Source organism: Cydia fagiglandana, chromosome 3 (genome assembly GCF_963556715.1).
Source record: "Cydia fagiglandana chromosome 3, ilCydFagi1.1, whole genome shotgun sequence".
Classification (NCBI taxonomy): Eukaryota; Metazoa; Arthropoda; class Insecta; order Lepidoptera; family Tortricidae; genus Cydia; species Cydia fagiglandana.
In genome coordinates, this window is record NC_085934.1 from 11396118 (window position 1) to 11411981 (window position 15864).

Consider the following 15864-nt stretch of genomic DNA (forward strand, 5'->3'; position numbering starts at 1 on the left):
TAACTTTCTTACAGCAAAAATATGTATTTTCGGTAATATTTTGGTTCTAATTCTTTTTTCATTAATCAAAGGTGTTTCAAGGCCACGCCGCCGATTCGCCGCCGCCGCCGACCGATTTTGACCGGCGCGCCGCCGCCGGCTAAATGCCTATCGGCGCTCATATCTAGTTCAGAGTTAATAGGTTTGAACTTTTGACTTTATTATTACTATTCAGCACTTAGATATAGATACGTACGTTATATTAGTGGGCGAAAGTTACACCAATAAAAAAATAATCAAAAGAACGGCCATTAAAAATGCAAATAATAACCGAGTTTTTCATTTAGGACCGAATTCGAGTGCAGGTACGATGACCTGAATCGCTGGAGGAGGCCAACAATTAGAATTAGAGGTGCGCGGGCGGGCGGGCGGCCGGGCTTCAGCGGGCGAGGGCGGCGGTGGCGGCGCGGCGGCGGTGCCGGCCGTCAGTCGGCGGCCGCTCTCCGCGAGCCCCACGCTGCGCCCGCGAGCCTGCAGCGCGGCTATTATGCCGGCGCACCGGGCCCGCATCCCACGTGCCGCGTGCCCGCCGCGCCCCGCACCACACTATACATCACCAACTATATCACGCGCGATTACGCGTCTCACGTCTACCGGAATGTAAATATTTATGGATGTCAGTTTCCAGTTGTTTAGATTGGCTGTGAATTTTAAGGTACGTAAGTAATGTTTGGTGTTTCGATTTTTGCACGACATCGTTGTAGACTGTATATCACGCGTCAGTGAGACTGATGAACGTTTTTCATAAACCAAATAAATAGCATGCACTTACGAAACCGCATAGTGCTTTGTGCCTTCGAAATGATTGCCAATAACAATGATTTGAGTTTGTGGCGCACGAACCCTTTATGATATTTGGATCGATAGTTTACCATTACCTAGATATGTAGAGTTCCGTAACTGATTTTTGCATTAAGTAATTTAAAACGCGATTAAAACAACGATAGCGTGTAGGGCTTGTGCGCCGCCGCGCCGCGGCATGCAATTCATGTGTTCATAATAACAGCTCCAGATGTTTTGGATACAGAAGTGTAGTGGGTAGGTAGCCAAATAGATTGTTTCTGTTAACAAAACCTATTCGACCAAGGAATGCAGAAACAACATCTGTAAACATAATCACGCCGAACAAGCTTGATCTGAAGTTAAAATAACAATACATACTGTAATAATAATTTAACGTAATTGATAATAAATAATAAATTATCGCTTTAGCCCTGTACAGTTTATGCTTGCGGCTAGTGAGTATGAGCTTCCTTAACATTTAAGCATACGAGACGCTATATTAATACACAAATTAGATTGCCTTATTACGTATGTACCTAAGTTATCCTCGCAATAGCCCTGCAACCTCGTAGCCTTCGCGTCTATAGGACGTATAGCACATGATTCACGAGCTCGTATTGAGGGCCAGTCTTTGTTTTTACCCGGAGACAGCGGGCCGGCGCGGGAATTCTCAATACCGACGCGACTAAATAAATTATCGACTCCCAACAAAATTATACCAACATTACCAACCAATTAACTTATTTTAAATAAAAATATGATGGCACATATTAATATAAAATTTATTGATTGGCATAAAATGTTTAGGTGAAAATGAAATCGGCAAGGCGTGTTCGTGTACATGAAGATGCTATACGACATAGGTAATATGTTTCTACATTTCTATTACATTCGCAATATTCGTAGTTCTTGCGTAGAAAATATTTTTAGGTTTTAAGTTTTCTTCGTTTCAAATAATACCTTACTTAATTAACAATTTTTATTATTTGCTACTCGTAGATAGATATCAGATATTAATAGATTTTTTTTTCTAGTTATTAGGTATTTGCGCTTTAATTATACGCAATTAAAAACTAATATTATTTGTGTGCTGTCTTTCTAACTTAGTTTTGAAAACACCTGAAAATATTTATTAAAAATTCTTTGTGCAATCATATTTTATGCTGAACTGTAACTACAGTATCGTAAACTTTGAAATGTTAAAACATGTTTGTACGTTACTTATGCAAAATGTGCTTTGTTGCAGAATAAGGTTAATTATCGTGCCAAAGAAAATTAACTTGAATGATCTATTCATGAGCTAGAAACAAGTAGCTTCGTAACTTAAGTTACCTCATTTTACGACGTACTCTCGGAGCCTGAGTACTTGAACCAACACCTATGTTAATCAAATATTAACTGCTTGCCTGCTGGTTGTAAATTAACGTCGAATAAATTGGTTACTAAGTTGAATTTTAAAATAAGGAATAAGTTATATGTATTCTTTATTGTACAGAACACACAAAGACACAAATACGGCATAGGATCGGCAGTACTGAGGCGATCCCTCGGTATATTATCAATATATAGTAACAGCACCAGTCATGGGACATTTAAGAGGGAATTTGGAGTATTTGTGATATTTCCCTAATACATGTGAATGGTCTACCGCTTAGCGTATTGAAAGATGAAAGTCCTATCCGTCTTTCATGTTTCAGGCGTGTTGTATCAAAGATACTGCAATGAGTTTCCACATACTTAACAAATTAAAACTATGCTATTTTTCTCCAGTCATGGACACCAAAGCTCCAGTAATGGGCCCCCCAGTAATGGACACTGCTCCTATCAGTATAAAATATTGAAATAGGTCATCAGATCTGGTCCATGTTATCATAATATTGCATTATCATCCGATTTGCATATTTAATTACGAATACAAAATTTCAACTCAATTGGAAATAGGAAAGTGGCTCAAACTCGGCTACCAAGATTTGACCCACACTAACTAACAGGGCAAGTTAAATTAAAGTTTGAAAAAAAACCGGGCAAGTGCGAGTCGGACTCGCGCACGAAGGGTTCCGTACCATAATGCAAAAAAAAAAAAAAGCAAAAAGAAAACGGTCACCCATCCAAGTATTGACCCCTCCCGACGTTGCTTAACTTTGGTCAAAAATCACGTTTGTTGTATCGGAGCCCCATTTAAATCTTTATTTTATTCTGTTTTTAGTATTTGTTGTTATAGCGGCAACAGAAATACATCATCTGTGAAAATTTCAACTGTCTAGCTATCACGGTTCGTGAGATACAGCCTGGTGACAGACGGACGGACGGACGGACGGACGGACGGACGGACAGCGAAGTCTTAGTAATAGGGTCCCGTTTTACCCTTTGGGTACGGAACCCTAAAAACGATATTAATTTATCCGAAGTCCGAGCATAGGACATGGTTGACATATTTCGTAACTACATTTTACTTCTGTATTGTTTAAACATGAAATGATGGCATGGCAAGCATCATTGTGTAAATTGTCCCATTATAGGAGGTATGCAGTTTTACAGCTCCTATAATGGGATTGGGCCAAATACCACTATTTTTTTACATCTGTGGAGTCACAACATAGTATGTTGTTATACCTTATCTCATGGTAAATGCAATTAACAAAACACATTCTAGTTTTCATCAAGTATTAATTAATTAAAATTTAATAAATTAACTCACCTCTCTTAGCGAAGTTGTTAAGAATTCGTAGTGGTATTTTTTTTCAGTGACACGACAACTTTTGGGTTGACGCCAATTTCTTAAAAAACAACCAAATTTAATAAAAATTCAAACTGAAACAGCTCTAGGACTCTTATTTATGATAATATACAGGCAGTGTTTATAAACTACTTTTAGACACTTATTTTACAGGATTTGTGGTTTTTTGTCCCATTACTGGTTCCACGCCCATCATAGGGTACACTACTATATACTATTATTGTATCTGCAAACATGTTGAAATTCATCTACTTCCTACTCTTTAACGTATTACTAAAGTAGATCAATACGAAAATGGATAAGTCTTTTAGAAGGTTTATATACGTATATTATGGTTAACAACCCCTTATATAAGTTTTTAATGTCACAGGTAAATAGGTGCATTTACGCTTATCTGTGGCTGGGATATTGATATTCCAATTAGGTATTTATGATAAGCCGATATCTAATAGAGCGTAAGTACCTACAATGTATCTATATTAAAACCTACGTGGGCAAAAATACAAAGAGATACTACTTTAATATAAGTAATTAATATAAATAAATGTACAGTCGAATAGTTATACGTGCAATGAGAGAGCAAAGTTGGATACCTATTTTTTCGAGTGCTTATTTTTAATCCCGAGCAAGAGAAAGATTCTAAAATACAGAGATATATCTAATTTAGAACCATGAGCTATTTAAGCAAGGAAATCAAAAGCACGATGTGTAAATAATTTGGTCTTGTGTAGATTACCTTAGCTTTAACTATCGAAAAAACAGAACTACCTATTTGGCAACACTAACATTAGAGGTAAGAATTAATAATATTGTATGCTAACAAATTATATCCATTAATTTTTTTTGGCAACTAAACGAGAGATTGCTATAAATATTTAATAAATGAATAATCAGGCTAAGATATCAACATGAAATCTATTTATTTTTTTAATGATTTATTGCATACTACTATGTAATGATTTTGGCCTACTTAGGTTCACAATAGTCTACAAAATAGATTATGTTAAACATGTATGAAATCATAGCAAGTATGTTGTAGGTAATTTAGCCTCAATCAGACTGTATTTTAACCCTGACTGGGGTTAAAACCGAGGGCAGAACGTAAATATTTGCGTATTATAGGCTTACTGATAGCAATTAGGGCTTACTAGACTAATATAGATACATTGTAGGGCTTACTGGATAGAAAAGGAATAATCCATCGTAATAAATGATAATATATACCTATTCATTGCGTGTTTTGTTTTAAATGTCAATGCCTATATCTATGGATAATAAAGTACCTCATATATTTATCAAAAGATAAATAAAGCTTAAACTTGCATAGTAACTCTCATTACAAATGTCGAAGAACGACCCATTTAATATGCTTTACCTACAAGTATATAAAAATGAAAAGCTTTTAAAAAAATACATGCTTTGATAGTTTATTTTTTAATTTATCTTAATTTACCTAGAATCGTGAAATTTTGCAACTCATTATAAATTTTGAGATTGATCTGTAACGTACACGCGGTCGATTTATGTTATGAAAGTGAAAGCGAGTGAAAATCGGTATTTACGGCATTTTTCAAGAGTTGTTATTGTATGAATTCTATACCTCTCGTAATCAATGTTTACTTTTTCACAAGTCTGTAAGTAGTTTAGTTTTATGTATGTATGTATGTAAACACTTTATTGTACATAAGACAGTATTCCCTTCCACATGCTGATTTCGTTTTAAAAGTTTGCTAATTTTTTCATGCTGAAATTATTTATTTTTCAAATAGTTTGTACGGAACCCTCGGTGTAAGTACGAGTCAGACTCGCAGTTCATAGGGTTTTGTTCATATCATATGAAGGTACGGAACATTCCATTTTGAGTGGTCCGACATGCATCACATGCACATGATCATTTAATTCATTTATTTTTTAAATTAGCTAACACCTACTTAATAACAGCCAGTAATTTTCATTGAACATAGTCCCACGTGCTGTTGGCAAATTTTACTAATAAAAATTCAGTAAGTAATTACTGCAAATATACAACGACATATGTTTTTGGCCATATATAGCACAAAAATATAATAAAAATTACGATTGTTTCTTCTGTGTTAACTTTTTTCAGACGTTTTGGTATGAATCATTTCATGTTTTTTATTTTATTTTAGTATATAGTTCCTTTTATTTGAAGGATAATCCTCGTCAATGTCGGTAAGAATTTCTTCCGTTTCGACAGTTCGCCGCCGCGCCGCGACGGCTGGTATAGATATATAAACCCCTATCTTGAAAAGTCGAGTCGTACCCATCCCGAGCCAAAAGTTCAAAGGTCATTGTGATCACAACCACGATTGTTAAAAATTATACCTAACTCGATAGATATAGGTATATACCTATTGCCAATATTACCATGCGACGCTATGAGGTATACGGAGGCCGATTGTTATTTAACAATTTATTGACATTGCGAACTTGTTATGATACGACCTTGACGATAACTCATGCTAATTCCGTGCGTGCGAAATGCACAAGGCAGTCGTGTCATTAGGCATCTCGCTCGCACTTGTTGGTGCGCGTGAGATAAATGATATGACTCAAGAGCGTGTCAAAACTAGATAAAACTAAATAAATTATAAAAACAGAATCGATCCCCATGGACGCGTATCTTGCATTGCCTAGCTAGAAATTAAAGCATGCTCAAATCATTTTGCGCTTTCTTCCGCATACTTAGGTATAATGATTTTTCCTGCTTAACTTTAGTTTTTTTCTTCATAGTTATTCTTTTGGACAGCTACAAAAGCCTCAATTTTTAAGAAAAGATACTTTTCTTATTGTGTTTTTCAATTTTTTTTGTGCCTAACATGCTGAATGATACCCCTAAAACTAATTTCATATTATTTTAAATTATTATTTCGCTTCGCAGCCCTTAATAACTTCTTAGAAAGAGCTTTTTTACAAACCTTAATATTCAATGCATTATAATAAACTAACTATAATAAATACAACTTTCGCAGTGGAAGCTGTGCATTTGTACAAAATTAGCTCGTAATTAACTAACAAAATCAACTACTCGATACCAATCTCTCTCTCCCCAATTATGGACTTAAAAAGGAATATTAAAATAATAATTAACTTTCTTCATTTTGATTGCTTAATTATTTATTAAGTTCAGTAAATAAGGTTTCATTTAGAATTTCGCTTGATGCACACCCTATTTAAATAAGTATACATTATTTATTTGACAATAAGTTATATACGAGTATAATAGTGCTTACGATTCCTCACTAGTCTGGCCGATACTAATCTAACCCTAAAAATTAATCACGAAATTTAAAAGTTAACTGTTTTCTCCATACGTAATCCCTGTACCCTCTATAAAGCAGCGATTCTTAACCGGATGTCCGCAAACGCCGAAAACCACTTAAAAGGGGGCTAACGCAAGTCTCACCCAAGACAGTAATTTTTCCACTTTCCATTTATTCTAAACCATAATGACGTTACAGCAAGCGTGCTTTTCGCACGGAGCGTTTTAACTCGCGGTGCGCGCGCCACTTTTACATTTGCATATTGAAAGTTTCTGGGATGTCAGATTTATTAGAAACATTATATTCTCCGGTAGTATCAATAGTCATCTTTCAACAAAACATGCATGAAACTAATTTTTAAGACGTATTTTTTCTCTGTGTTAGTTATTGTCTAACAATCAAGTGGAACGTTACGTTACAGTTTCCTATAAATAGGTATTTGATATTGAAATATTAATTCAAATAATAATATTAGCCACCAGCTCGTTCATTTTCGGTTTCATAGATAGTAGTAATTATCTGTATTTAGTTGTCTTCCGCCCAACGTTTTAATTGTAGAATGTGAATCATAAATAGTTTTTAGTTATTTTAATTTTTTTAGTTTGATTCTAGCGTTTAAAAATGCTAAGCTACAATTTTGCATTGAAAGCACCACACTAATGTAGGTAGATAACATTGAAAGCACCACACTTAATATAACAGTGCACGAAACACTCTCACTATAGCTATAGGGTAGCCCTTGATTATGACCGCAACTTATATAAACGTATTTTTTACCTAAACCTAAATATTGTCAGCACAAATGAAAATCGAAAATGCTGAAGCACTCCGAGTCTTGCGAGGACAAACCTCGCAGCAAAAAAACTATTATTGCTTGTCGTGTAAAAGGAATCTGATTTATTGAATAGGAAATTTTCACTTTGTGTCGCATAGCAGCCCATGATTTCATAGCGTGACGTAAAGTTAAATCGCTTACGAATCGGGCAGGTGATGCCTCGTTTCAACACGAGGGGAGCGTGGCGTAGCAGCCAGAAACGTTCGCTCCATTTATTCTTACCGACCTTTTTGTATTTATACATCTGGAAATTTTAATCAGTATCTATTGATTCTACAAATTTTACTGATATGATTTAAACGTATATTTTATTTATCAGACATAAAACACTACTGCTTATCGTGCGATAAACGCATTAATTATGAGCTCTATTCGCATAGTCTCATTGAAACAAGGCAAGCGTATAAATAGTCGCACCGATGGTAACTACGTGTTATTGACAGCGTCTCGGCACAAGAGTAGGGTGCCGCGCTCCGCACACGGCCTATTCAAGAGCTTCTCGGAAAATCAACAGCTCTTTAAGGCGCACAATACGAATAACATGGAGCTTGAAAAACAAAGTGGGGGTTAGAGGAAAAGAACATAAGGGTATAGCGGAGAGAGTAGATGAGCAGTGAGGATATATTTGAACGGCAGTGATGTGCGGTGTTGTTCGCAGTGAGAGTAAGCCTGGCGGCGGCGACCGGCTGGCGACGCCGCGGATGTCGCTGCTGGGCAAACCGCTCAGCTACCGCGCCACGCGTCGCGACGCGCGTTACCGCCGCCTACAATCCAAGTTCTACAATTTCCTTGAACGGCCGAGGGGCGTTAAGGCCGTCCTGTATCATATGATTGTGTAAGTCGTCCACTTTGAACATTAACCCGATTTCCTCTGCTTGTAAACAAGACTCTACGTTTTATTTTATCTCGTCCTTTTCATGAATGCTATCCTAGTTTCTCAATGTCTTTATTTGCACATATAACTTTGTCCTTGTATTTACAGCAATTCTCTGTGCCGAGAATTTGTGTTACGAAGATTAAGATGGTAAACAGAGGAATAAACGAACATTTATATTCGTATTATTATTTATAGGAATTATTAGGTTATTACGATCTTCGATCAACGGTGTTTTATTAATTTAATATATTTACCATTGTGTGTCTAAATACATACATGTAAAATATAAGTACTTGTCATATATTAACGTTGAAGATAAACAATTTAAAGTCATTCGTAAATACTTCCGTTTACAACTGACAGCGTATCGAAATCCCGCACTTTATTTTTATGGCATATGAAATGAGACGTTAAGCGGTATCACCGAACCGAACTCGAACCGTGCTTGTATTCCAAATCGCAAATCATTTACAAATATGAGATTTATGAGCTTGTAAAAGTACAAAATTATAACTACAACGATTAGTATACTGGGTCTATTTGCCTCGCTCAATTGCCTAATACTAGTTCAGCTGAATAATAAGTTAATATTCTTGGATAAGTTCCAAGTTGTATATACTAATATTACATTTATGGATAGCATTTTAAAAGACAGTCCAGTTTAAGTGCACATTAAGAATGACTTTGGTTTGCTGTTACTAAAACTATTTCGGTGTTTATAAACTTCCAATGATGATGTGGAAAGTTTCCCGTAGAAGAGTGAACACAAGATTATTTTGAGTGCTACTAACGTAGTTAGAGGTTATTATACTCGTACATGTATGTAATTCTTTTAACTTTCAGAGCTTTTGCTTTTGTTTTAAGGTAAACGTTCTTTGAGCAGTACTAAACTATATCCAACTATACTGAAAATCGTAAATTCATGACCAAAAAAGTAAGACAATGTTGCCATTGCAATAATTTGTTTGTAAAATAGCAAATTCCTTTTGATAAATAATCATGCTAAGATAATTTATTCATTGGTAATTTTACTCCTACTATTTAATAAAATACTTTTATTTACTTATTTGTACATAAATACAAGACGCGCTAGTAAAAAAGTGGCACATTTCTTACTTTTTTTGGTCTTGAATTACGTTTTGCAGTATAGGTACTAAATGATGTCCCGATATTAAACCTATTAGAATTGAATTACATAATTTTATTATAAAAATATTTTTAATTTCTCATGCTCTGCAATGATAGTGGGTCATTGTTTATCTATGAAGAAAGTCAAATGCGATACGTTTCGACCCAAGGGAGTTTTTTTTTTACTTGGATTTGTGTTACATAATTTACATACTGATGTTTAACTCCCGTTCTCATAAATCCTAAATTGTCCATTGAAAAAACCCTCAACAAATAGTCATGTTTTGTGATACACATGTATATTACTTTCCTCTTATTCGAATTGAAAAGTAAATTAACTGGGATGAAAGGCGCCGATTCTGACTCGAGCTATTGGCCCTCAAAATATCTCGTCAATAGGTGCCTTCCATCCCTTGGTAAACAATCTACCTACCTACTATGTAGGGCCACTCCACACTACCATCTTTTGAGCGTCGGCGTCTAGTCAACGCTATGGAAAAAGGCATCACTGGCCAGTTGAGCCAAGGTTGTGTAGAGCAAAAGGCCTACCGAGAACCACGTTCGATATGAGTTGCCTCTCTGTCGCATTTGTGAATTCGTACGTAAGTATGACAGGGAGGCAACACGTCGAACGTGGTTCGCGGTAGGCCTCCAGCAGCCATGGAGTTAACTAGACGCCTTCCGCCGACGCTCGGGAGACGCTAGTTCAGGGTGGCCCTATGGGAAGTAGACATTACATAGTGTATTTTGGTAGGTTCCTGATGGTATTCATGTGCCTGTCGCTGTCCGTGTTCTCCACCATCGAGGAGTACGAGGCTCGCGCCGGGATAGTGCTCTTCTACATGGAAACTGTCGTCGTCATTTGGTTCGCTATCGAGTTTGTGTTAAGGTAAGCCACTCCATAAAACCATGCTGATTTTGTTACCACTTGAGGTGAGCATGATTGCCCGTAAAGGGAACTAAAACGATCCAGGTCAAGATTTTTTATGAATTATTGATAGTGCATCATTAATTCAGTTCTATTTGGATTCAATCTAGGCAGACGGTGTTATGAATGTATTGATCACGGATAAAATATTTACACCCTCATATTCCCTTTATGGCAGAACTTGCTTTACTAGGCGCAGAAGTGTGTTGAAACGCGACTGTGTCCAAACGTTTTCTTGCATTTTTATTTTTGAAATAATTTGTGTGTTCTTGCTTGTTGCTTAATATTACATATTGAGATAGCTTTTTAAATACCTACCTATAAAAAAATCACATTATGTCAATGCTTATCGCAACGTTTTGTTTAACGTTTAAAATGAATAATAGTATCAACATACTTTTAATTAATACTTAGTACCCACGCATCGCCCTTACCAAGCCATAAATAATACCTACTTGAAAGTGAGAACTAGTTCATAAAGTCCTGAAAGAATTGCCTGTCTACTTTCTCTCACTACTTATCAGATACCTATCTATCTTTTTCCATTAGCAGGAAATTGAGTACTTAAAGTAGAGTAAGTTAGTACACTGAATAAATAGTGTAGGTAAATAAATAAATATTATAGGACATTCTTACCCAGATTTACTAAGTCCCACAGTAAACTCAAGAAGGCTTGTGTTGTGGGTACTCAGATAACGATATACAGGGCGTCCCGTCCCACGGCTATGCCATATCCAGAGAAAGTACCCTGAATATTGTAGATGGAACATTTTACTGAAAGAAGACATTATTTTATTTATTTATTTTAATTTGGCCAGCTTTGCCCAGCAGTGGGACAATATAGGCTCATAATAATAATAATAATAAGCCCGCAGGGCAGCTTGTGGCGAGCTGTTGGGGAGTAACGACCCCACGGACCCGAGTGCTCCCGAGAGTCGGTCAGGGTCTCCGTCTCCGGCGTGTCTTCGTCGGTCGGAGTGGACCCCAAGGGGACCCGCAGGACTCCCAGCTCTGGCTTGCCTTCATTGGCCGTCCAGAGAGGAGTCGCTAGAGCTATATGCTCCAGGGGTGGAAGTGAAAGATGCATAAGACGCGAGTTGGCACAGTGGCTGGTAACAGCCACTGGGTAGAAAGCGGCGCACACCTCTCGACACCCCTGAGCCGCTCACATCGATGTTGCTCCTGGTCGTCTTTACGACGGCAGTTTCAGGGGCCCATCTAGTCAGCGGCGAGTCACCACCTGCCTCGATGACGGTGTTAACATTGTTATGGCAGGTGTCCGGACCTCTTTGCAATAGCCCAGTTTCATTGTCCACCCAAACTGCAATCTATAGACCGGAACGCTGTTCACTTTTTCTACAATAGTCCCAATGCCTGCTGTGACCGGTTCATGGGTGTCTATTGTTGCGCCTGTGAACGGGTTCCAGCAGGCGTTCTACATGACATTAAAGCTCTCCAAACGGCCTCTACGTGTTGGATCTGTATCCCCACGCAAGCCTATCAAAAGACCGGGATTTATAGGCCCGTGAAATCCAGAAAGGAGATACAAACAATAATAATAATAATTTTAATTTAAAAAAACAATTTAAACTGCATTTTGATCCTTTAAGCCTTTTGATCGGTATGATAAAGCTACAGGGCGATTTTTTTTCTCGTGTAGCGGGTTCGATTCCCGTTTCAACCATGTAATTATTTAAAAATCTATGAATGCAGTTTAAATTGTTTTTTAAATTAAAATAATGTCTTCTTTCAGTAAAATGTTCCATCTACAATATTCAGGGTACTTTCCCTCCATGTGGCATAGCCGTGGGACGCCCTGTATTATAAATAATATATAAATACTTAAATACATAGAAAACAACCATTACTCGGGAACAAATATCTGTGTCATCACACAAATAAATGCCCTTACTGGGATTCGAACCCAGAATCATAGGCTTTACAGGCAGGGTCACTACCCACTATAGGCCAGACCAGTCAGTCGTCAGTAGGTACGAGGATAAACGTAAAACTTAAAGAATATTTATAATTTTTCGTAATCCCCGTAGTTCGGTCAGGGAGTGGTGCAGCAGGCCCCTTTTCATTATACAAATTACCGGCTTCCGGCACTTCGTTTATATTACTTACATTATTAATTGTTTCTATTATAGAACTATTTAATTTTATATAAGTACCTACATAATCGTTTTGCCAACATTATCTACTATATTTTTTGACGACCGGTCTGGCCTAGTGGGTAGTGACCCTGCCTGCGAAGCCGATGGTCCTGGGTTCGAATCCCATTAAGGGCATTTATTTGTGTGATGACACAGATATTTGTTCCTGAGTCATGGTTGTTTTCTATGTATTTAAGTATTTATAATATTACATATGTCGTTGTCTGAGTACCCACAACACAAGCCTTCTTGAGCTTACTGTGGGACTTAGTCAATCTGTGTAAGAATGTCGTATAATATTTATTTATTATTATTTATTTATTATATTTCACTGTCCAAACATACATTGAGGGTAACAATTATAACTTGTGTGTCTTTAAGTGTATTATTTTAAGCATTTTCCATTATAAGAACACTCCTTGTTTGAAAACAAAATAAAGCTTACCATGAATCGCGAAATGATCGATTACCAATGTGCATAATTTCAGTCTTGTGACCTTTACTTACAATCTACTTACTTATACAAATAGGTCATTTAAAAGTCAAACTCCGTATTAGGAATTGAAAAGAATTCCCGCAAAAGTATATTAAGCAAAAGAAAAGAATGAGATAACTCTCTTTTTACAATCTTAGTTCTGAGTGAAAAATAAATGGTTCATCTTAATGTAAGGCGAGCGCCGGCTTTGGGATGAACACCGAACGATCCATCCACAACGAGTGACGAATTACTCGACTCGCTCGCCACTCGGCTTATCTCTCTCTGCGTTCGTTGCCTCCCATTGATTACATCCCGTAAACTTCGCATTAACTATAATAATTATAAACCGTGTACAAACTCTTGAGATGTACACTTAGGTATGCCGCGCGATTCGCACTAATTAATTCCGTTGCATCCTATATATATATATCGTGGTAAACTTTAATAATACTTGTTACATGTTTATTCCTTTGGTGTCTACCTATTCTATTTTTAATTTAGGTACCCAACCAAAGAACTAACTGAAGGTAACTGAAACCAAACTGAAATAAGTGGAAATGAGAGCACTTATTCGTCGTAGGCACGAGTCGCGTTACATGCTCAATCTGATGGATATATGATCTGTATTTCTCGCAGTAAATAATAGCGAATAATGCCTAACCACTTTCATTTTATTAAAAGTTAGCAAAAGTTAACATGTTTCCATTTTATTCAGGTTATGGTCGTCAGGATGCCGGTCCCGGTACCAGGGTTCAATGGGCCGCCTCAAGTTCTTGAGGCGGCCTTTCTGCATAATAGGTAAGTGTGAATCTCATTAATCTAATTTCTATGTAGTGTAGGAGTATACATACCTATACTATACGGTCTAGAAATCGTATAGGTACTGTACTGTAATAATATTTACTTGATTTGGCCTTTTCGTCATAGGTAAAAATCCCATGATTTAGGCTTTTTACAGTTTGTATTCGGAGGTTTATACAAATCCATTTAGTTATCCTAAGCAGGTACCTATACTATCTATAGCTGTTTCATAATCAGACATATATAACAGACATCGTAAAATTTTATAGCATTTTCGGTGCAGCGGACTGGTGTTAACGGATATGGTATAAACAATTTCAACCCTAATGATTAATTACCGTTAAATACGTTAATTATAACCTTAATTTACCATCTCAGTTGGAAATATCTATATCAATTCCGTTAACACCACTCCGCTGCACCAAAAATGCTATAAAATTTTACGATGTCTGTTCATAACATTATTACCGTGCTGTCCCCACGAAAGGATTTGTTTTATTAAAAATGAATTATTTTTATTGGTCTGTGATGTGTAGGTATTTTAAGAACGCAGTTCGAAAATTGTATGTCGACTGTTTTTATATTGTTAGCACGACATTTTTTTCATGCTAAAAATGCAATTTTCAGTGTGCCCTCAGTCGATAACAAAGTTGTACTAGCTTCGCGCATTGTCATATAATGAAGTCCACTTTTCGTGCAACTTTTTTTATTGTAGTAAGTAGGTTATTTGTAATTAACCTTGCTTTTCAAGAAGGACTTATTTCGACAGCAACGCTTAAACGAAAATCGCAGTTATGTGCTCAATGATAAAAAAAATACAAAAGAATCGCATTTGAGCAGATTGTCTGTACCTTAATTATTCAAATGAGTCAAGTACATAATAAAAATCCTACATGTAGGCGCACGTACACGTCAGAAAATATAAATCTAAATAGATGGCCCACAGCAGCTATACCTACAAAACCACCGAAGACCCAAATTTTCATACAAAAACCGACAGAAAAATTTACCCGTTCAGGTTGATCACATCGTAAATAAAGAAAAGAGCTAAAAAAACTATTATAAAACAAAAACAGTTTTTGAGATACATACTATCTCGCTCATATAGCAAAATCCATCGAAATAACTAAGATTCTCCGAAAGCAAAATTGCGTTGTTCAAAGACTGCAGATGTTATTACTTAGCTTACGGCATCAAAGCAAACAACATTTTTAAAGAAATTTTGAATTTTCTGTATTGAAAATACATTTCATCGAATCGAATTCGTAAATATATATATAAGCAACTTTCCACAAACAGGAAAATAACAAGCTCAACGAGTAATTGGGTCGGAATGCAAACAAATATCATAAAGAAAACAGTTCATAAAAATATCGTGTTACATAGGTATACAGTCATCCTCAACATTTCCAAGTAAAAGTCACGCCCCGTCTATAAACCGTGGCGAAGTGACCCTATTTCAGCCTTCAGGTGCGAGCAATCTGCCGCGACCTTCACATTTTCGGACGGTCTCCCCTGGCGCTAGTTCGTGCGGCCGCGGCGCTCTCGGGGGAGCCGGCCCGCGCGAGACCAGCCTTCGCACCGGCAAACATTACCGCACGACGACGACCAACGTGCAAACAACTCCACTCGAATTATTTAAACGCCTCCTACGATTATTTAAATTTCTACACAGAAAATTACATTGCTTATTCTGAACTGGCTAGAGGAAACCGCGTTACCAATTGATGAGGGACTTCACCTTATTAAGTTACGTAAGGTTCGCGCACTTCGGACCTCTATAAATTCGTAACAGCAATGCAAAATTTGTAGCTCAAT

General features: G+C 36.9%; 1 protein-coding gene across 9 annotated transcripts in view; it reads left to right on the forward strand.

Moving 5' to 3' along the window:
* Positions 1-440: 440 nt before the first annotated feature.
* The window catches only part of LOC134680072 (potassium voltage-gated channel subfamily KQT member 4), a 70839-nt gene continuing 55415 nt past the window's right edge, over positions 441-15864 (forward strand). For 7 of the 9 annotated variants that reach the window (XM_063539084.1, XM_063539089.1, XM_063539090.1 and 4 more), the window contains exons 1-3: positions 8091-8513; positions 10438-10572; positions 13961-14043. In XM_063539084.1, coding sequence (XP_063395154.1) covers positions 8317-8513; positions 10438-10572; positions 13961-14043 — 415 coding nt within the window. In that variant the 5' untranslated portion in view covers positions 8091-8316. Of the gene's footprint in view, positions 695-8089; positions 8514-10437; positions 10573-13960; positions 14044-15864 lie in introns of those variants that run through there. The other 2 variants (XM_063539088.1, XM_063539085.1) reach the window with 2 other exon arrangements.